The 24,297-nt window shown below is 45.9% G+C and overlaps 1 protein-coding gene across 2 annotated transcripts in view; it reads left to right on the plus strand.

The window, feature by feature from the left end:
- SCAPER (S-phase cyclin A associated protein in the ER) overlaps positions 1 to 24,297 on the plus strand; it is a 329,263-nt gene that overhangs the window by 38,420 nt on the left and 266,546 nt on the right. For both annotated transcript variants that reach the window (XM_056572933.1, XM_056572935.1), the window contains exon 4: positions 7,601 to 7,798. In XM_056572933.1, the coding sequence (XP_056428908.1) occupies positions 7,601 to 7,798 (198 nt within the window). The remainder of the gene's footprint in view (positions 1 to 7,600; positions 7,799 to 24,297) is intronic.

The following is a 24,297-nucleotide window of genomic DNA, read 5'->3' on the forward strand; positions in this document are numbered from 1 at the left end:
ACCCGCATGCGCTGCCCTCCTCGTCCGGTATGTTGCGGCCGCCGGCGCTGACACTCTATACTGTGCGGTATCCCTATGCCCGGGCTGCAAAAGGTAAACAAAATAAACTTTAACGCACCTACGTCGGCCTTACGCTGGGGACGGGAACGTCAGAGAGCTATCAGCCTGTCACCGGCCGCAGCGATGTTCTGCCTCGGCCGGTGATAGGCTGAGCCCACTGTCAAATAAGAAGCCGGCTTCATACATGACAGTGGGCTCAGCCTATCACCGGCCGAGGCAGAACATCGCTGCTGCTATTGATAGGCTGACGGCTCTCCAACGTTCCCATCTCCAGGAAACAAGTGAGGCCGGTACCGGACTAATGGGAGGTAAGTTAAAGTTTATTTTGTTTATTTTTTGCAGCCCGGGCATAGGGATACCGCACAGTATAGAGCAGTGGTCTCCAACCTGTGGACCTCCAGATGTTGCAAAACTACAACTCCCAGCATACCCGAACAGCCAATGGCTGTCCGGGCATGCTGGGAGTTGTAGTTTTGCAACATCTGGAGGTCCGCAGGTTGGAGACCACTGGTATACTGGTATAGAGTGTCAGTGCCGGAGGCCGCAACAAACAGGACGAGGAGAGCAGCGTGTGCGGCTGATATGTGAGTAGTACCCTGATGGGGACAGCGCTGGGCTGGGCTAATAATTAATTGGGGGGGGGGGGCAGAACAGCACTCGCGGATCACATATGATTAGTTGGGGACAGCTCAGCGCTGGGCTGATAATACATTCATTCCTGTGGGGAGGGGCAAAACCGGTATTGCGGTATGGGTTAAAATTCATATCGTGCAGCACAAAAATGTCGGAATTCGGTATGAACCGGTATACCGCCCAGCCCTAACTCATATGTCCATTTTTCTGTTACATTATAGAAACAAAAAATTTAAACTAAAGCAGTGCCTGACCTGTCACATAAAGGACCCCAACAGCACTGGACAGACCTCTTTTACTAATGGGTTCTGTTATGGGGTATGTCAAAATCTGATGGACATTTGACCAGTACTAGGCCAGAGATCATGCCATCAGATGAGGTCTGTAATGAATTTTCTGTGAAAAGCCTATGTATACAGTGTACAGTGATACATAAAATCTGCAGAAGCCAAACATTTTTAAAATTATTAAAGGGGCATTTCAGGGAAAAAACTTTAAATTTTTTAAATCTATTTATTTGTTTTTTTAATTTTAATACACTCAAATAGCCTGGGGGCATACCCCGAATATGGCTGATCAATGAAAAAGATCAAAGCAATAATACATAGAAACCTCGCAGGAGGCAGAAACGTATGGATATGAACATGGCTTGGAAAAATTCCCCAGCAGAGGTGAAAACCCCCACAGTACCCCGATCCCCGTAAGGGGGTACATAGAAAAGCAAAACAGTCAGTAGAACATATTGGGGTCTCGGTGTCGACCTCTCCCCACAGCCTCCAAGCTTGGAACGCACAAGAACTAAGTGCATATCTAGAATTATAAATCAGAACCCCACTGCAAGGGGAATGTAAGAGGTCTCCCCCCTGTCACCCCTCTCTATCCCTGGCCTGCGAGCCCCTAATGATCATGAGCGGGCGCGTCAGGCAATCGAAGTCTGCCCAGTTCGCCGGAGACATTTCTCATTAAGTACCATGTTGTGTCCCTGAAAGGGGTGACCTCCTGTACGATCTCGTCATCAGTCAGAAAGGTCGTCATGAAGCCCAGCCACTTCCTAAAAAATTGGTTGGCCGACTTCTCCTTAGTCCGCAAAACCTCCAAACTGTCCAGGTGCATGTACTGTCGCAATTGGCTAAGAACCTCCACCACCATGGGCATTCTGGAGTCTAACCAGTGAGCCAACAGACAACATTTGGCCACCAGGATGACGGTATGAGCCATGAGAGAGATCGGCACATCCTCCTGTCCCACGTGCAAAGTCACTAGTTTAGGTGTCAGTACTATCTCAGGTGCCAGTCGCTTCAATACGTCAGTAGAGATAGCGGTCCAAAAAGTGCGTGAGTGACTACAGCTCCATAGCCCGTGTAAAAGGTCTGTCCGAAAGTCCCCACAGTTAGGACAATGTTCAATCCTATCAGGTCTGTCTGCTGTTTTGGGCATCGAGAAACCATACGTCGCGTGATGCATGATTTTAAACTGGGTCTCCCTCCAATCCTCATTCGTCACCGCTTTTCTCAGTCTAGTCCACCCCTCCAAGATCGGGACAGTCAAATCGCTTTCAGACAATCTATTTTCCCAGTAGGAGAAAAGAGAGGTCATGACGGAATCGGCTCCCCGTTGTTTCAGGTAGCGAGACAGGCAAGAGAGAGAATGATAAGGAGAGGAAGAGCCAATGAAGCTGTCAAAAGAAGTCTGAGAATGTTCTCTAGTCAGTACTGTTAGTCAAGGGCGTAGGAAGGCCATCACCTGGCAGTAGGGCAAGTAGTGCCCTCCCCCTAGTCCATATCTGTCCGTTAGTTCGGAAAAGGTCATGTATCTCGGTTCTGTCTCATGAAAGAGGTGGCCCACCTTGTGGATACCCACCACCCGCCAACCTTGGAATTGTGCAGTAGTCCTACCCAATGTAAATTCCGGGAGAGTCCATAACGGCATATGCTTACTCAGTGAGAAAGGCAGGTCCATCAACCCCCGGCACTTCTTCCACGCTCCAATGGTGTCTCTGAACAAAACACTAGTGAGTATACATTTCGGTAAAGAAGAGTACTTTATGTGAAGCAATGCCGGAAGTGTCCATGGAGCCGCCAAGCCCCCTTCCACAGGACCGTGTTCGAGTAACACGAGTCACCCCTAATCCAATCTATGCAGTGTCTGCATAAGCTGGACAGGTTGTAGTGTTCAATGTCGGGAAACCCCCCCCCCCCCCCCCTTTCTCCCTGAAAACTCAACATTTTTAGCAGGTGACATCTGGCCAACAGGGGTAGAGACAGAGAGGACCACCTCCTCAGTTCCTCAACAATTTTGCATATCAGAGGAGGGTAGTTTAACACGTACAGAGAGGATGGTGTTCTCCCCACCCGAATACCTAGATATCGGAAAGACGTGTGTCTAACAGTGACCGGTTTCGGTAGCTCCGAAGAAGCCAATGCTCTGTGTGCGGGGGAGAGGTCCAACAGGACACTCTTAGTGTCATTGACCTTGAACCCCGCCCGTGTCCCAAACTCCTCGAGGATGTCAAACACTGTCCCCAGATCCCTCCTGGGGTTAGCCAGAAATATGAGAAGGTCATCAGCGAACAGTGTATGTGACACCCTCCTGCCCCCTAGTCGAATCCCAAAGGATTCGCCCATCAATAGTAATTTCCGCAAAGTGGTTCAATAGCCAAGTTGAACAGGAGCAGGGACAAGGGACACCCCTGGCAAGTACCCTTCTGTGGGGAAAAGGGAAAAAGGATCCGATAAGAACCCGGTAGTGTGTATCCTAGCTAATGGGGAATTGTATAGGGCCCGTAAGTAGGTGGTGAAGGGACCTCATCCGGTCCAGCCCCGCCCATAGCCATTGCCAACTCACATTATCGAAAGCCTTTTCGGCGTCAATAGATAACAAAGCAGAGGATGGGTGGTCATTAGGGCGCTGGTGGATGTCGTCCAATAGAGCCAAAACCGTTCTAATATGTGTCACTGCCGACCTTCCCTCAGTAAAGCCCACCTGTACCGGAGAAATCAGACGGGGCAACAGCCAGCCTGTCAGCAAGTATTTTCAATACCAGCTTTAGGTCAATGTTAATCAGTGATATAGGCCGGTAGCCTGCCGGATCCCGATCATCCTTCCCCAGTTTTGGTAACACCTTTATATAAGCTGTGTTTGAGGTGTCAGGGATAGGTGCGCCCCCAAGGTAGGAATTATATAAGGCCAACAAGGGAGCGGCAATCTCTGCTGTCAGGATTTTGAAAAAGTCGCCAGAAAAGCCATCAGGTCCCGGCGCCTTGTTGGACTGCAGCCCCTTAATGGCCCCAGCCAACTCCTCCCCTGTTATGTCCCCCCCCCCTAGCATCGTGAGTTCGTCAGAGGTCAGCGTTGGAAGGGAGTCCTGTGCCAACCACGGGCCCAGATCTGGCAATGGGCCAGAAGATTGTGAGTATAGTTGCTCGTAGAAAGCCTTAAAAATTGTATTAATGGCCTTCGAATCACGGTGAATTGTTCCCTTCCCATCCCTAAGATTCGTGATGTTGGTAGCCGGCATGGTCCCCTTCGCAAATCGCGCTAGGAGTCTCCCATGTTTGTTCCCAAAGCGAAACAAAGATGCTTCAAAATGAGAGCATTTAAAGTTATCCCTCTTTTCCATCCAGGCATCGTAACCTGACTTGGCCGATATCCAGGCCAGTTTATTACTCGGAGAAGGGTCAGATAAAAAGCCAGTATACGCTGCCCGGAGGGAAGAGCCCAAAGATGTGAGTTGGCGAGAAATGTTTTTCTTAAGGGACGATGTGTACCCCAGAATGCGACCCCTGAGAACGGCCTTGGCGGTATCCCAATAAAGTTGAGGATTATCGATATGTCCTGCGTTTGTAGTGTGATAGTCAGTCCACCATCCCTTTAACCGAGTCTGAAACCGTTCATCCCTCGCCAAACTAGTGGGGAACCTCCAAATATAATCGGTACCCCTCACTATCGAGTCTGACATTTGAACCAGTATCGGGGAGTGGTCTGAGATCACCATGTCTTCTATAGATTTGCGGTCTATTCTATGAAGTAGCGAGTCTGTGACAAAACAATAATCGATCCTAGACCATGAGTCATGTGAATGCGAATAATGTGTAAAGTCATGTCCGTCAGGGTGATGAGAACACCATACGTCAGTTAAGCCTAAGTGTGTCGCTTACCTGTCTAGAACATCGTCATGCCTCCTCGAATCCGGCTGTACCAGTCTGTTGCTCCTCCTGTCCTCGTCATGGTGAAGAACAGTATTAAAATCCCCATTACAATTTGCGCAGATGCAGATCGACCCGCAAAGTCAGTCGCCAAGTCTGAAAAGAACAAAGCGTTAGTATCATTACGCCCATAGACATTAGTGATCATGTATTCCTCGTTCACCACCTGTAACTGTACCGTACAGCTCCTACCCCTGTTGTCAACCCTCACAGATAGAACCTCGCAAGCAAAGGATTTATGGAAAAGGAGCAACACCCCCGCTTTTCTGTCAACCCCTTTACATTCCAAGAAACTATTTGCATAATCCAAAGTCAGAGGTATAATCAGGCAGCACAGAGTATGTGGAAGAGTGTGACACCAAGAGCCACAAGAGATAGGAAAACACACGCTCCCCAGTCCCCCCCCCCCCCCCTTGTCAATAAGTAACAACCAAAAGTATAAAGAAAAGCATCGTTTGGACCGGGTGGGCAAAGCAACCCGTCGCCCTTTGGACCTCCGCATATCCCATGCTGTGAGGAATCGTCTCCATCCAGCCTGACTCAGCCCCTCCCCCAGATATCAAATCAACGTTATATATAAGACACCCCACCACTGTATCTCGCTATAACCTAGGAACAGTGATCCCAATTAGTTGCAAAGTACCCCGTAGCCCGCGAAAACTGATCATGCCCACCGCCCCAGCTAGGGTTACAGGAGAAGCGGCGGTAGTTAGGGACTCAAATGACAGTTGTCCATCACTGTGTGTATATATATATATATATATATATATATATATATATATATATATATAGGGCCCATGAACTCGAAAAAGGCCGGTATGTCCCCTATAGTGAGGATATGAGGGTAAGCCCAGCAGGGGGGACGGATAACCCAGCCACTAATTAGGTAAGTAAATGCACAACCAGAGTATTGTAAAAACGTACAAAATGTGTAGCAAAGTGGAGATTAATGCCATAGCGGTAATAATTTTTTTTTTTTTCTCCTTTTGCTCATTTTGATTTTAACCTCCTTTCTCCCTCCTTCTGTGCTCCCCCCCACTTCCCCATATACATCCAACCCCAGTATCCCTCCCTCCCCATCTATCCCCCTAAGCCCCACTACAGCCTTTGTCCCCCCTCCCGCCTCCCCTAACATCCACTTACCCTCCATTATAACTGTCCTATACCCCTCTAGTGCCATCCCTCCCCCCCCCGGCCGCCCATCAGGCCACTAGAAAATAAACAAAGGAACTTTCAACAATGAATCGTCAGTCCTAGGCGACTCCCGCCATCATATTCGCTCAGCGTACAGTAACCGCATCCGGAGCAACAGCAGGCAATGTTCGCAGAACAGTCAGCCCCTGCACAGGCCATCCGGCGCCAACAAGAGAAATTGTCCCGAACTCAACGTTCCCCGGGGTCCCTCGGAGGTAGGCTCCAATCGCCTCCCGTGGCTTGTTCTTGTCTATATGGGGAAGCCGAGGGGTTCAGTGCTCTGGCGGTGCCAGGCTGTGTATCAGGAGACTATCGCGGTGAGGTAGGACCAGAGGGCGCATGCAGGCAAGGTGGAGTGTGCCCCAGGAGATCAGCCAGGCCCATTGTTGCAGCGTCTGGAGTGAGATAGGTGGCTATTTGTCCATCGGGGAAGAAGACACGCAGGTGTGCTGGGAATAACATGGCGAAGTGGATGTTCTTTTTGAATAAAGCCGTGCAGATGGAGGACATAAGTTTGCGCTTCCTTGTAACTTCGGCCGAAAAGTCGCCAAAAATTAACAGCCTCGCCCCACCAATAACAAGGTCTTCCCGCCTCCTTTTAAAGGCCCGGAGAATAGCAGTTTTGTCCTGGTAATCTAGCAGTTTAGTGATCACTTGTCGCGGGCGGGATCGGGTAGCTAATCCCGGGATAATCCCCCTCTCCGGCTCCCCTCTCAGATCGGGGCCCATTCTATGAGCCCTCTCAACTTTGCAGGGTCTTGGCAGGCCTAGGTGCTTGGGGATGAGGTACTCACAGAGGTGGATCAGTTCTGTAGCCGGCACCGATTCCAGAACCCCGATAATCCGCAAATTGCTCCGCCTTGAGGGATTCTCCAGATCCTTTACTTTATACCCCAGGCGACGACACACTTTTTCCAGGGCTGCCACTCTGCTATCCACTTGCGCTCCGCAGTCCTCCGCTGCCTGAACGCGATCTTCCACTGCTGCTACTCGGGCACCATGTTGCGATTTTTTTTGTAGAAGTAATTTACAAATCTGTTTAACTGTCTGGAGCCAGTTGATATTGGTAGATATATATATATATATATATATATATATATATTTATATAAATACGTTTTTTACTGGATAACCCCTTTAATACCTTACCACCAATTAAACTAAAAAGTAAGAGACATTACTGTATAAACAATATGAAAAAACAGTTTTATGTGTCACAAAAAGTATAGCTGACAGCTGAATCAATAAAGTAGGGCCTGTAAAAGCAACATAAATGCAGATTTTCTGAAAAGTTTCTGGTCATTTAAAATCCAAACACTTTGCTTATTAGGGGGTCTTACAGAAAGACCCCAACAAAACAGAATAAGCCATTGTTAATACATGTCAGCCAATGTTTCAGAAACCTATTGTTTTCGGTTGTATTATTTCTACCTACATGTTTCTTTCACATTTATTTACTGTTCTTGTGCAGAAGCTTCTGTTCCATGTTTGCGTATCTTTTATTTTACAGAATAGCTCGTTACACTGCAAATTGAGTGTTAACTCTGCAAATGACAAAAGTCAATATAAAAGCCCATCCAAAACAAGGCTTCCTCGGAAAGTGGATCTTCGTGCAAGATATTGGGCATTTCTCTTTGACAATCTCCGGAGAGCTGTCGATGAAATCTATGTAACTTGTGAATCAGACCAGAGTGTTGTTGAATGCAAGGTAATACTATTATATGTAACCAGAGAATTGTATACAGAGTATAATGTGGGCTTCTTTCACACTGCTGTTGTGACTTGGCAGTGCAACGCATGTCAGGGAAATCGGGGAGAATAGCCGGAGAAAAAATACATCATGCAACGTCTTTTTCTCCCGGTACTCCCGTTAAAAAAACAATGGAGCCTGACTGACCCCATAATAGTAAATGGGATCTGTCGGGAGCTGTTGTTGCCTGTTGTGCCCCATCCAGATAACGAACGTTAAAGGCATTTAAAAAAAAAAAAAAAAGAGCCTAACAGGCGGTTTCGGGGCGGGGCACAACGGCAGTGTGAAAGGGGCCTTACACTGCTGGTTGCAGTAAATGGTCGCTGTCATTTCACCAACCTTTGCAGAAATCAATAGTACAAGCTAATGTAGAAATATTTGAATACCAGAGACAAAAAGGCTTCGTTCTCCTTTTATCAGGCTTCTTCCCTGCTTCTCCTCCCAAAAAATAAATAAATAAATATTTAATTTGATCTGAATTCACTTGTGTTTATAAGATGGACCACCAGGTCACTGAGAGATGATGTTATATGCTGTCTATGTAAGTCTGTGGACATACTACATACTACACAAGATTTTACTAGATTTACTAGCTCTCACCTTATAACTTGTTCACAGCTTAGACTGCTTCATCATACAATATAGATATAGCATGGACATTGTTCCCTTTTTTTGGAGCCTGAATATTTTCTTACTGTTTTTTACCTCTTGGGGACGCAGGGCGTATACATACGCCCTGCATCCCCGATCCTTAAGGACTCAGGTCGTACCTGTACGCCCTGGTCCTGTTTACCGGGTTTAAACCATTCTCACCAGCAGAGAACGGGTTAAACCCAGTGGGTCCCTGTTGCTACGAGCAGCCAGGATCCACGGCAGATCAGGCCAATGCCCAGCATTAACCCTTTAGACGTTGCGATCAATGTTGATCGCGGTGTCTAAAACAAAAGTAAAATAATCCCGTCAGCTCAGCGGAGCTGATCGGGACTATCGCGACAAAATCACGATGTCCCAATCAGCCGGACGACGGGAGGGTTCTCACCTGCCTCTCCATTGTCCGATCGGCGATCTACTGGTCCATGCCAAAGTGTAAAATTATTATTATTTTTTTTATAAAAGTTCATTAACCCCTTCCATATTAAAAGTTTAAATCACCCCCCTTTTCCCATTTTTTAAATAAAATAATGTAATAAAGAATAAAAATAATCATATGTGGTACCACCGCGTGCATAAATGTCCGAACTATTAAAATATTAGGTTTGCTAATCCACACGGTCGATGGCGTACACGTTAAAAAAAAAAAAATACCAAAGTTCAAAGTTGTGCATTTTTGGTCACTTCATATACCATAAAAATATTAATAAAAAGCTATCAAAAAGTCCCATCAAAACAAAAATGGTACCTATAAAAACTACAGATGACTGTGCAAAAATTGAGCCCTCATACCACCCCGTACACAGAAAAATATATGGTATAAAAATAAAATGAAACCCACATAAATTGTGTATCCTTGTAACCTTATGGACCTACAGAATAAAGATAAGGTGTCATTTTTACCAAGGTGTCATTGCACTACGTAGAAACGGGAGCCCCCAAAAGTTACAAAATAGTGGTTTTTTTATTTTTTATTTCATATTATATTATATTATTGGCTTGGCGGTACTTCGCGCACCAGGATGTACATTTACGTACAGATCACGGCATCTGCGGCAATGCGCACGTTAAAATAGATTATCAGATCGCCCGCGGCACTGCCGCAGCGATCTGATCATCTGTAATGGCGCACGGAGGTCCCCTCACCTGCCTCCGTCCATCTCCCGGTGTCTCCTGCTCTGGTCCGAGATCGAGCAGACCAGAGCAGGAGATAGCCGATAATACTGATCGGTGCTATGTCCTATGCATAGCACCGAACAGTATTAGCAATCAAATGATTGCCATAAATAGTCCCCTGTGGGGACATATAAAGTGTAAAAAAAAAAAAAAAGTTGAAAAATTTAAAAATAAAAATCCCCTCCCCCAATAAAAATGCAAATTGGCTGTTATTCCCATTTTACCCCCAAAAAGCGTAATTTTTTAAAAATAAACTTATTTGGTATCGCCGCGTGCGTAAATGTCCGATCTATCAAAATATAATGTTAATGATCCCGTACGGTGAACAACGTAAACGTAAAAAATAAAAAAAAGTCCAAAATTGTTGCTTTTTTTTGTCACATTTTATTCCCCCAAAAATTTTTAAATTATCTAAAAGTTTTAAATATGCAAAATGTGGTATCAATAAAAAGTACAGATGACGGCGCAAAAAATGAGCCCTCATACCGCCCTATATATGGAAAAATGAAAAAGTTATAGGAAGTCAAAATAAGGCAATTTTAGATTACTGATTTTGTTCCTGAGACAGACAGAGGTGTCAGCAGAGAGCACTGTGGTCAGACAGAAAAGAAATTCAAAAAGAAAAGAACTTCCAGTGGAGCATACAGCAGCTGATAAATATTTGAAGGATTAAGATTTTTAAATAGAGTTTACAAAATAGTCATTTACAAATCTGTTAACTTTCTGGCACCAGTTGATTTAAAAAAAAAATAGTTTTTCACCGGAGTACCCCTCATCCCAGGTATGACATAAGAAGGGTAAAAAGTCACAGGTAAATTGACACATGGCATCATATCAGTAAGTCAGGGCAGATATTGCCACAACATGTATTAAGACATCAGTCATCCACTTAACACAAAATAACACAGAAGTACTTTGAGAATAATGATAGAAACATCTGTGTACCAAGAGCATGCTTCTTACTACTGTTTTTATATTCTATTTGACTACATTGCTACTTAGAATATAGAATGTATTTGCCAGGTATACATGCTTATTGCCATAGGGAGAATTGGATAAGAGGCTGCCCTGCTTACATCTGTACCTTCAGAAAACTTTGCTCATGTCACAGAGAGCAAATAGAAGTTTTGGTCAGTTGGGCTCTGAGGCTGAGGCCCCTATTGACTGCTAAAATAAAGAGGCAGAAGCATTCAAGTGAATGCTGACTTTTCTTGATCACTTCATCAAAACCTCTGATGTGAAGGTACAATTTTTTTTTTTTTGTTAGAGCCACAATACCTGGGTATTTACAGTGAATGTTGTAACAACCCCGGCTTTGTATCTTGTGTGGCAGTATCAAGTTACTTAGCTGGAGGCAGGTTGCAGGACACCCTGGCGGGGGTGATCCCAAAATTCCGACTTTTGGGATCGGTGCCTCACAAGGCGTAGAAGAAGTCGACGCAGGCAGTCTACTGCAGCAGCTCCGAACAGCTCCAGGAAAGCATCCCGCCCTCTATCGGTGCTTGGTTGCTGTGGCAGTTGAACACTTTCCTTGGGCTGGTCAAAGCTGCTGCTGTAGACTGCCTGCGTCGACTTCTTCTACGCCCGGTGAGGCACCGATCCCGCAAGTCTGAATTTTGGGATCACCCCCGCCAGGGTGTCCCGCAACCTGCCTCCAGCTACGTTCCTGACCGCTGCCAGCGGTATCTGAAGCGCTACTCAGAGTTGTGCCTGCCATTTGCACAACATTATAAGGTGAGCGGTAATTCTGCTTTTTTACACACCTACCATCTAAAACTTACTACACTATCAGTACGCTATTTATTTTCTGTCTCCTTTCACCCCCATATTCCAGTATCAAGTTCCTGTACCTCGTATTCCATGAAAGTAAATGGGAGCTTAGCTACAGGAACCTAGTACAGCCACGCACAACATACAGAGCTGGGGCTTCTGGCTCCATTCACTGTGTACATCTGGGGGCCACGGATCGGCTAATCGGTGAAGGTGCCAGGTGCTGTACACCACCCATCAAATATTGCTGGCCTATCTTCACAGTCACAAATTCCCAGATAACCCCAGGGAACTGACCTTATCAGACACTTATTCCATATCCACAGGATAGGAGATAAGTGTCTGATCGCAGGAACCCCCGCAATCTCCTGGACCAGAGCCAGTGACTGCCCGCTCAGCTAATCACTGGCTGGGGAGGGGATAAATGTCTGATAAGTTCAGTTCCCTGGAGTACCCCTTTAAGCACACATGCTTTATTCTTGTTTTTCTTATATATAGGGACAGTTTACATATTCTATGCATTAGATGACCCCTGGTACTCCAAGGAGGGGGATCACAAAATTGTACCTAGGGGCCTCTTAATCCCAGCCAATCTGGGATTAAGAGGTCCCAATATGTTTACTATTCGTCTTTGGAATAAAAAGTAGAAAGAGCCAGGTAGTTTGAGTTTCTTCTTGTTAGCACAATTGTTGCTATAAAAAGTAACAGGAATGGACTGTATAATAACAGTGTATTGGCTTTCAATTTAAATGATAGCTGCAATGCTAAATACAAAAGTATTTTACAAATTGTGGGGATAGCATATAACCCTAACTTCATTGACTGTAATTAACCTCATCCTCCCTTTACTCCTTCTCAAGATATCTGAAGTATGGGAGGCTGGTAAACAGGGTCACCAAAAAGGTGATCCTTACTGCTAGCCTTAAAAGTTCAAGTAAATCCATTCTGATTTGTTAATACTGTGAAACACGTTAGGTGGGTGGCCCAAGCTATAACATGAGGGTTTGAGGTGTATAGAACGGTCAAAATCCTTTACGTTTCCCTTTATTCCTCTTTTTAGCTGTAGGTGGCACTATTGTAGTTCTAGTGCATCATCTTCCTATTTACTGACTTAACAAAATTCTTATTGGTACCATTTGCAGTCCCTCATGAGTCATTTTTGATCTGTTATTGTTGTGAAATTTCTCATTTTATAACTGAAACTGGTTATGTAATACATATTTTCAGAATTCCTTTTCATAGACTGTGAATAGAACATTTGGCTATATTGCCTCCAATCTGAAGTCACTTTTATCTAATACCTTAGGCACATTTTACAGTACATTATATTTAATTTATAATTATTAGCCCAACTGTTCTTGTAATTCATTAGCTTAAAGTAAATTTCACTGTGCTGCTTGGTAGAACATCTGATTAATTACAGGCACAGTTGTTCTGCTCAATGCCTTATTGCATTTATTTTACCTCTCTTTTGTATCAGTTTGACAGATTCAGCATGACCTTCAGAGACAAGGCCACTTGGACCTTTGCTTATTCTCAGGTCCCTGCTCTGGTGTATCCTATAGATAGAGCTATTTCCACTGCTTCAGCACCAGTTTTATCTGCAGTCAGAAGCATTGTAGGTGAATAAGAGAGCTGTATTGATGTGCAGGGCCCTGGGGTCCTGGCGTCTAGGTATAGAGTGTCATCAGGACAAAGAGATGGCGCCAACAGTCCTGCCGTGCGCGCCAGTGACTAGAATTAATTACAAACCAATCGAATCCGTTGCAGCCAATTGGTAAACTAATTGGTAACTTAAGCCGGGTATCTAGCTGTAGTGATCCGGGATGGGGGAGGGAGAATCTTGAGAGACACTTTTGTCCAGCTGAGGGTGAGATGTCCGGAGTGAGATATGCATGAGTGACGGAGCCCCCTGCTGCTTGTCCTGTTTGTATTCCCTTGTTCGGAAAACATGGCTTGTGTTACAGCTCTCAAGGCATGAAGACTGATCAGTCTGATAAGGTGAACAGTGCAGTCCTTTAAGCAGGTATCTGCATGGGAGATGATCTCTCATTTACAAGCAGATGGGGCTATGCTACTGCAAATTAGGACTAATTGCAGGTCAGTGACAGTCGTGGTCCAGGAAAATGCATTTTAATATAACTATTCTGGGTGATGGACAAGAAGAACGAGCAAGGTAGTATGCAGTGGCTGGGAAAATCCGTTTTACCACTCCTTTCGCTAAAGCACATGAATGCATGAGCAGGTTTAAACTTTTTTCTGACCATCCGCAGAATGGCCCGTACTATGTTCCGCTAATTTCTGTCTGTGCTATATTGCCTGTGGTTACTGTCCTTATGTTAGGTTATGCACTTTTGTGTTACAATACAAACACACCAACTTGTCTTCATGCAACTGACTCTGTCAGCTTTATTCACACAAGTTACAGTACAGAATAAAACATAACATAAAATAAATTGCATAAAGAATACACCAATAAGGTATTTTATACAATAAAACTTAACCTTTACTTCAATTATTTAAAGATAATGTAACAAAATTACAAAAAGTGTATAGTACACAAATTGAGGCAACACCATGAACAGTCAGGGGGATAGGGAAAAGGGGCACAGGTGAGTACCTAATCTATGAATGATCCTGTCCCTACCTAGAGGACATAACCCTCCCTAACCTAAGTGTGGACTGGGAAAAGGGAAATTGCATATATATAAATGAATAAAAATAATTGTGGCAGACCTCTTTTAGCCAATGCGTTTCGCCCAGTAGTATCAAGGGCTCATCAGTGACTAGAAAGAGACAGAATAATCCATAAGGTGCTACCATACACTCATATAAGATAAAGCAAAGAAGTAGCAATTGGATACAATTCAGATGACAAAAGTTATCATAACATGACTAAAAGGTTAAAGGGGTATTCCAGGAAAAAAACTTTTTTTATATCAACTGGCTCCAGAAAGTTAAACAGATTTGTAAATTACTTGTATTAAAAAATCTTAATCCTTTCAATAATTATCAGCTGCTGAAGTTGAGTTGTTGTTTTCTGTCTGGAAACAGTGCTCTCTGCTGACATCTCTGCTTGTCTCGGGAACTTCACAGAGTAGAAGAGGTTTGCTATGGGGATTTACTTCTAAACTGGGTGGTTCCCGAGACACGTGTCATCAGAGAGCACTTAGACAGAAAAGAACAACTCAACTTCAGCAACTCATAAGTACTGAAAGGATTAAGATTTTTTAATAGAAGTAATTTACAAATCTGTTTAACTTTCTGGAGCCAGTTGATATATATATATATATATAAAAAGTTTTTTCCTGGATAACCCCTTTAATAATAGTAGTCAAGATAGACTAGTATGGTTAGATGACGGTTAGTGAATTAGTTGTAGAGTTGATCAGAAGATAGCAGTCTGGGTAGAGCTTGGAGTCAGTGTCAATACATCAGTGACAATGCAATTATAGTCTGAAATAGAATTGATATATAGCAGTAAGAATAAAAAGCACAATAGTTATGAAACCAATTAATAACCACTGATACAGACAATACACATATATTTCAAAACAATGGTTTCCATTAACAATAATCATGGGATGTTAAATAAGACAGCTCATATTTTGTGCTTTATACAAGATGCAATTGGGCCACCAATGAACTATGCATAAGCAAGAATCCAAAGGTGTATTGAGATGAATTGCCCATGCCACAGAATGTCCATATAACTGATCACCGACCTTAAATAAGGCTCCTACATGAAGCACAAAAGATACATAAGTGTGATGGAGTAAAGCTATGATAGTAAACTAAGGAACTCTACAGCAGACATGCTCCATATGCAGACGCTCCAGACAGCTGTGCTGATAATTCCGCTCCCGATGTCAGGACGCCTGACAGGACGTTGAGAACTCCGACTTCGACTTATTAAACTCCCAAATTACATTAGAAGAACTTCATGATACAATTAAACAGCTACCAAATGGAAAGTCCCCTGGACCTGATGGTCTTTCATACCTATACTATAAAACTTACCTTGATATCCTCTTGCCCTATATGCTTATCCTATTTACTTCCTTTATGACAGGCACACCCATACCACACTAAATGCTTAGTTCTTACATAACAGTAATACCAAAACCCGATAGAGACCCCACAGAATACTCGAGTTACCACCCAATCTCCCTATTGAATACGGACCTGAAGCTATTTACCAAATTATTAGCTACCGTATATACTCGAGTATAAGCCGAGTTTTTCAGCACGATTTTTCGTGCTGAAAACACCTCCCTCGGCTTATACTCGAGTGAACACTCCACCCGCAGTGGTCTTCAACCTGCGGACCTCAAGAGGTTTCAAAACTACAACTCCCAGCAAGCCCGGGCAGCCATCGGCTGTCCGGGCTTGCTGGGAGTTGTAGTTTTGAAACCTCCGGAGGTCCGCAGGTTGAAGACCACTGCGGCCTTCGACATCATCCAGCCCCCTCTCACCCCCCTTTAGTTCTGAACAGTACTCACCTCCGCTCGGCTGCAGGACTGTCCGGAGAGGAGGTGGTCCGGTGGGATAGTGGTTCCGGGCTGCTATCTTCACCGGGGAGGCCTCTTCTAAGCGCTTCGGGCCCGGCCCCAGAATAGTCACGTTGCCTTGACAACGACGCAGAGGTACGTTCATTGCCAACGTACTTCTGCGTCATTGTCAAGGCAACGCCTCTATTCCGGGCCCGCAGCGCGGAGAAGAGGCGCCCCCAGTGAAGATAGCAGCCCGGAACCACTATCCCACCGGACCACCTCCTCACCGGACAGTCCTGCAGCACCGGACCAGTGCCGAGCGGAGGTGAGTACTGTACAGAACTAAAGGGGGGTGAGAGGGGGCTGGATGATGTCGAAGGCCGCAGTGGTCTTCAACCTGCGGACCTCTGGAGGTTTCAAAACTACAACTCCCAGCAAGCCCGGACAGCCGATGGCTGCCCGGGCTTGCTGGGAGTTGTAGTTTTGAAACCTCTGGAGGTCCGCAGGTTGAAGACCACTGAGGGCGGATGATGACAAGAGGATGATGAAGGGGGGGGTGTGGGATGATGACAAGAGGATGATGAAGGGGGGGTGTGGGATGATGAAGGGGGGTGGGGATGATGATGAAGGGGGGGTGTGGGATGATTACAAGGGGATGATGAAGGGGGGTGGGGATGATGACAAGGGGATGATGAAGGGGGGTGGGGATGATGACAAGGGGATGATGAAGGGGAGTGGGGATGATGACAAGGGGATGATGAAGGGGGGATGTGTGGGATGATGACAAGGGGATAATGACAGGTGATGATGATGAGGGTCTGGATGATGACAGGCGGTGATGATGATGAGGATGTTAATGAGAGGGGGGGATGATGTATTTCCCACCCTAGGCTTATACTCGAGTCAATAACTTTTCCTGGGATTTTGGGTTGAAATTAGGGGTCTCAGCTTATACTCGGGTCGGCTTATACTCGGGTCGGCTTATACTCGAGTATATACGGTAATAGACTAAGTAATGCCCTTCCCTCCCTAATTCACAAAGACCAAGTGGGGTTTGTTCGCTATAGACATGCTGGTGACAGCACGATACGAAATATAGATATTATTGACATACTAAGTAAAACCAATACTCCTGGGGTTTTGATTAGTCTTGATGCCCAAAAAGGCTTTTGACAGATTAACTAACCTCTTAAGGACCAAGCCCATTATGACCTTAAAGGGGTACTCCGGCGCTAAGACATCTTATCCCCTATTCATTCTCGCGTGATCTTCCACACCGCACCCCGTTAGAATCAGCCCCCGGAGCGTGCTCGACCCGGGTCTGATTACTGGCGATCACTGGGACGGAGCACAGTCACGTCACGGCTCCACCCCCGTGATCGCCAGTAATCAGACCTGGAGAGAGCACGCTCCGGGGGCTGATTCTAACGGGGTGCGGCGTGGAAGATCACAGGGGTCCCAAGCGCCGGGACCCCCGCGATCAGGCATCTTATCCCCTATCCTTTGGATAGGGGAAAAGATGTCTTAGCGCCAGAGTACCCCTTTAAGGAACAGAGCATTTTTTGCACATCTGACCGCTGTCACTTTAAGCATTAACCCCTTAAGGACCCAGCCCAAATATACCTTAAGCACCCGGCCATTTTTTGAACATCTGACCACTGTCACTTCAAGCATTAATAACTCTGGGATGCTTTTACCTTTCATTCTGATTCCGAGATTGTATTTTCGTGACATATTCTACTTTATGTTAGTGGTAAAATTTTGTCGATACTTGTTTCATTTCTTGGTGAAAAATTCCAAAATTTGATGAAAAAATTGAAAATTTTGCATTTTATTTAAATTTGAAGCTCTCTGCTTATAAGGAAAATAGGCATTCCAAATAAATTATACATTGATCCACATACACAATATGGCTACTTTATGTTTGCATCATAAAGTTGACATGTTTTTACTTTTCAAAGACATCAGAGGGCTTCAAAGTTCAGCAGCAATTTTCCAATTTTTCACAAAATTTTCAAAAGCGGAATTTTTCAGGGACCAGTTCAGTTTTGAAGTGGATTTGAAGGGCCTTCATATTAGCAATACCACACAAATGACCCCATTATAAAAACTTCACCCCTCAAAATACCCAAAATGACATTCAGTAAGTGTGTGTTAACCCTTTAGGTGTTTCACAGGAATAGCAGCAAAGTGAAGGAAAAAATTCAAAATCTTCATTTTTTACATTCGCATGTTCTTGGAAACCCAGTTTTTGAATTTTTACAAGGGGTAAAAGGAGAGAAATCTTCCTAAAATGTGTAACCCAATTTCTCTCGAGTAAGGAAATACCTCATACGTCAAGTGTTTGGCGGGCGCAGTAAAGGGCTCAGAAGGGAAGGAGCTACAATGGGATTTTGGAGAGTGAGTTTTTCTGAAATGGCTTTTGGGGGGCATGTCACATTTAAGAAGCCCCTATGGTGCCAGAACAGCAAAAAAAAAAAAACACATGGCATACTATTTTGGAAACTACACCCTTCAAGGAACGTAACAAGGGGTACAGTGAGCCTTCACACCCCACAGGTGTTTCATGACTTTATGTCAAAGTTGGATGTGTTAATAAAAAAATTTTTCCACTAAAATGCTAGTTTTCCCCCAAATTTTTTATTTTTACAAGGAGTAATAGGAGAAAATGCCCCCCAAAATTTGTAACCCCATCTCTTCTGAGTATGGTAATACCCCATGTGTGGACGTCAAGTGCACTTCGAGCGCACTACAATGCTCAGAAGAGAAGGAGTCACTTTTGGCTTTTGGAAAGCACATTTTGCTGAAATGATTTTTCTAGGGCATGTCGCATTTAGGAAGCCCCTATGGTGCCAGAACAGTAAAAAAAAAAAAAAAAAAAAAAAACACATGGCATACTATTTTGTAAACTACACCCCTCAAGGAACGTAACAAGGGGTACAGTGAGCCTTAAGACCCCACAGGTGTTTGACGATTTTTCGTTAAAGTTGGATGTGTAAATGAAAAAAAAAATTTCACTAAAATGCTGATTTTCCCCCAAATTTTACAATTTTACAAGGGGTAATAGGAGAAAATGCCCCCCAAAATTTGTAACCCCATCTCTTCTGAGTATGGAAATACCCCATGTGTGGACATCAAATGCTCTGCGGGTGAACTACAATGCTCAGAAGAGGAGTCGTCACATTTGGCTTTTGGAAAGCACATTTTGCTGAAATGGTTTTTGGGGGGCATGTCGCATTTAGGAAGCCCCTATGGTGCCAGAACAGCAAAAAAAAAAAAACACAGGGCATACTATTTTGGAAATTACACCCCTCAAGGAACTTATCAAGGGGTCCAGTGAGCCTTACCACCCCACAGGTGTTTGACTACTTTGGATGTGTAAATTATTATTTTTTTTTTTTAACTAAAATGCAGTTTTTTCCCCAAATTTTAGATTTTTAGAAGGGGTAATAGGAGAAAATGCCCCCCAAAATGTGTAACCCCATCTCTTCTTTAGTATGGTAATACCCCATGTGTGGACGTCAAGTGCACTGCGGGCGCACTACAATGTTCAGAAGAGAAGGAGTCACATTTGCAAATTTTGCTGAAATGGGGGGGGCATGTCGCATTTAGTGTCAGAACAGCAAAAAAAAATTTACATTTGTAAATACATTTCTTTGGAATAAGGACATACCGTATATACTCGAGTATAAGCCGACCCGAGTATAAGCCGAGACCCCTAATTTCAACCCAAAATCCCAGGAAAAGTTATTGACTCGAGTATAAGCCTAGGGTGGGAAATACCTCATCCCCCCCTGTCATCATCCAGACCCGTCATTAACATCCTCATCATCATCCCCTTGTCATCATCCCACACATCCCCCCTTCATCATCCTCTTATCATCCCACACATCCCCCCTTCATCATCCCCTTATCATCCCACACATCCCCCCTTCATCATCCCCTTGTCATCATCCCACACATCCCCCCTTCATCATCCCCTTATCATCCCGCACATCCCCCCTTCATCATCCCCTTATCATCCCACACATCCCCCCTTCATCATCCCCTTGTCATCATCCCACACATCCCCCCTTCATCATCCCCTTATCATCCCACACCCCCCCCCTTCATCATCCCCACCCCCCTTCATCATCCCCACACCCCCCCTTCATCATCCTCTTCTCATCATTCGCCCTCAGTGGTCTTCAACCTGCGGACCTCCAGAGGTTTCAAAACTACAACTCCCAGCAAGTCCGGGCAGCCATCGGCTGTCCGGGCTTGCTGGGAGTTGTAGTTTTGAAACCTCCGGAGGTCCGCAGGTTGAAGACCACTGCGGCCTTCAACATCATCCAGCCCCCTCTCACCCCCTTTAGTTCTGAGTACTCACCTCTGCTCGGCGCTGGTCCGGTCCTGCAGGGCTGTCCGGTGAGGAGGTGGTCCGGTGAGGAGGTGGTCCGGGCTGCTATCTTCACCGGGGGCGCCTCTTCTCCGCGCTTCCGGCCCGGAATAGAGGCGTTGCCTTGACAATGACGCAGAATTACGTTGGCAATGAACGCACCTCTGCGTCGTTGTCACGGCAACGTGACTATTCTGAGGCCGGGCCCGAAGCGCTTAGAAGAGGCCTCCCCGGTGAAGATAGCAGCCCGGAACACTATCCCACCGGACCACCTCCTCACCGGACAGTCCTGCAGGACCGGACCAGCGCCGAGCGGAGGTGAGTATTCAGAACTAAAGGGGGTGAGAGGGGGCTGGATGATGTTGAAGGCCGCAGTGGTCTTCAACCTGCGGACCTCCGGAGGTTTCAAAACTACAACTCCCAGCAAGCCCGGACAGCCGATGGCTGCCCGGGCTTGCTGGGAGTTGTAGTTTTGAAACCTCTGGAGGTCCGCAGGTTGAAGACCACTGCGGGTGGGGGAGTTCACTCGAGTATAAGCCGAGGGGGGTGTTTTCAGCACGAAAAATCGTGCTGAAAAACTCGGCCTATACTCGAGTATATACGGTAGCTCATATCTGGACTGGTCACAGAAGAACAGGAGTGCAGTCAGGGGCCTTGAGCTTCGAAATCGCTGCCTGTGGAGCCAGAGCAGTGGGACCCACCCTCAAGGGGCATTACATGGGGTAATTAATAAACGTTACATGAGGTAAGTTCCTAAAATGGGGTACAGTGGGACATAAAATTATAAAACAGGTTATGTTCCCAGAGCATAGCCAAAACTAAAAAGTATGCCCACCCCAAACCCTATGCTCTGAATCATCATTCTGGGAATGTGATGTGTGTGGTCGTCCCTAACCTGTTGCCTCAAATGCGCACCCCACTCAGGTGGAGAGAGAGCGCTGTGCATTTGAGGCAACATTAAAAGTCCCCGATGATAGTGACTTAGTGACCCATGACCCATTTTTTTGAAAAAATACCCCCAGAGGTCTTATCAGTTTATTTATTTATTTTTTGCTGAAATATTTTTTTTGCCAATTTAGTGGTTTTATGGGGTTAAAATTTGGAATGTACTCTAGACTTGGTGCATTGGGGTCAAATCATGGAAAATTAAAATGAAAAGGGAAAATTTTGTACCGCATGGAAGTGTGATCCAAGAAGCAGTTTTTAATGCAGAGGCCCAGATGATCGGGGCAAGTGTCACATTGATAGATAGTATCTTTCCGTATCCCCCTCCTGTGACACACTCTGCATTTTTTCTTGGTTCGTCCCTTCTTTCCAGTGTGAGGGATCTCACCTGGAAAGTGTTGGCCTGGGACGATCCTGGCACCTATATTTCCAGTTTCTTGGGAAGTCCGGCCTGCTCTTTCCCGGTCAGCAAAGATCAGGGCCTTTAGGACTTCTTCTTGGAACTGGAGGAATGTCCCTGTGCTGCTAGTGTTCTGGTACAGTACAAAAGGGTTGTACATGGCAACCTGTACCAAGTAGACTTTCTTGTACCATACACGTGTTTTCCGCATGGTGTTATATGGCTTCAGGATTTGATCAGAAAGATCAACTTCCCCCATATACTGATTGTAGTCCAGAATACAATCAGGCTTGAGGACCGTTGTTGTGGTACCTCGCACAGGGACAGGTGAGCTGCCGTTGCCATGAATAGTGGTCAGCATAAGGACATCTCTCTTATCCTTATACCTGACCAGCAACAGGTTTTCATGGGCAAGGGCACGGGACTCACCCTTGGGCATAGGTGTCTGCAGAAAATTTAGAGGGAGGCCTCTCTGATTCTTCCGCACGGTCCCACAAGCGGACGTGGATCTGGCGGCAAGGGATGTGAAGAGAGGGATGCTGGTATAAAAGTTGTCCACATACACGTGGTAACCCTTATCCAGCAATGGGTACATAAGGTCCCAAACAATTTTCCCGCTAACACCCAGAGTGGGGGTTCAATACGGGAATCTCGTCCCTCATACAGCCTAAACTTGTAAGTGTACCCGGAGGTACTCTCACAAAGTTTATAAAGCTTCACGCCATACCCCGCCCGCTTCGAGGGAATATACTGGTGGAATATGAGTCTCCCCTTAAAACTGATGAGAGACTCATCTACAGAGAGCTCACTAAGCGGTACGTAGGCCTCCAAAAATTTGGTCCCAAAGTGATCGATGACCGGCCTCACTTTGTAAAGCCGGTCATAGGCGGGATCACCTCGGGGTGGACATGCTTCATTATCTGCATAATGAAGGCATTTCCGAATGGCCTCGAACCGCTTCCGTGCCATAGCCGTACTGTACAGCGGGGTCTGGTATAGGACGTCCCCACTCCAGTACTGCCTGACATTTGGCTTTTTGACCAGGCCCATGAGCAGCACGAGGCCCCAAAATGTCCTCATTTCGGCTGCACTGGCGGCATACCATTCATTGGACCTGGCAAAAAAAGAATCAGGATGATGGGCGATGAACTGCCTGTAGTACAGATTTGTCTGCTCCACCATTAGATTGACCAGGCTGTCACTGAAAAAATTACCAAAAAAGTCAAATTCAGTGAACCCAGCCGTGTCAATCCGGATTCCGGAGTCGCCAACAAACTCCGGAACCCGTGGCTGATAACCCTCTGGGGGTTTCCAGACAGGTTCACCGGAAGGGGGCGCCGGTAAAATCGCCTGGGGGATCGGACTCCTAGTACGAGCGGCATTGTCGCTCGTACTAGTGCCGGCCACTGGGCCACTTTCATGGGGGGTGCGTGGCCTCGCCTGGCGGCGTCTCCGCCACCGTGCAGGGGGCTCGTCATCACTGCTAGATGATGAGGAGGACGATGAAGAACACAGGAATGTTGGATCTTCATCGTCCTCACTGACGGAGTTGGAGGCAAGAAAAGCGTATGCCACCGCTGCCGAAAATGCCTGGCGAGCCATTGCCTTTTTCTACGGTGGCGGGGGGGGGGTCGTCGGTGGCGGGGGGGAGGGTGTGTGTGGGGGGGGGGGCGGGTCTATGTATGTAGTGAGTGCTCGGTGTAACTCTAATATATAAAGGTGTGTGATTAGAAATCACACACCGTTATATAAGGGAGGAGTAAAAATTGCGGACAAAAAATATATTGGGGGGGGGGGGGGATGCAGCACCCTGAACCCCTAATAGGGCCCGGGTCACACTGAAAAATTTATGGTGGACCCTTGGGGACCTATTAGGGGGTCAGGGGGGGGGGAATTTTTTTAAAACTTTTTTTTTAACTTTTTACACTCACTCCTACCTTGCCCTGGACTGTATTCTTTCCCTGCTCGGTCCCTGCAGATCTTCTTCCGGGGGGGGGGTCCCTGGCACCTTCGAGCAGCTTTGCCCGCTGACTGAACTCAGTTAACGGGCAGAGCTGCAAGAAGATGCAGTTAACCCCTCCCCTGCTGGCTGCTATTGGCTGGACGATCCCGCCAATAGCAGCGCTTCTGGGGGGGGTGACGAAATCGCCACCTCCCCATAGATACAGTGGGTGATAGGGGGTGTATTGTACACCCCCAATCACGTGACCCGTATGACCCGAATCCCGGCAGATCGTTAGTGTGAATTCACTAACGATCTGCCGCGTTCGCCGACACGGGGGGGTCTGATGACCCCCCTCGGCATTTGCACGGGATGTCTGCTGAACGATATCAGCAGGCATCCCGGTCCGGTCCCCGCCCAGCGTGCGGCAGGGACCGAAATTCCCACGGGCGTATGGATACATCCTGGGTCCTTAAGTACCAGAAAGCTAGGGCGTATCCATATGCCCTAGGTCCTTACGGGGTTAATAACTCTGGGATGCTTATACTTATGAATTTGATTCCGAGAGTTTTTTCGTGACATATTCTACTTTAACATAGTGGTACATTTTAGTTGATACTTGCATAATTTCTTGGTGAAAATTTTAAAAAAGTCATGAAAATTTTGAAAATTTTTCATTTTTCTAACTTTGAAGCTCTCTGC

This window comes from Hyla sarda, chromosome 4 (assembly GCF_029499605.1).
Source record: "Hyla sarda isolate aHylSar1 chromosome 4, aHylSar1.hap1, whole genome shotgun sequence".
In the NCBI taxonomy this organism is placed as follows: Eukaryota; Metazoa; Chordata; class Amphibia; order Anura; family Hylidae; genus Hyla; species Hyla sarda.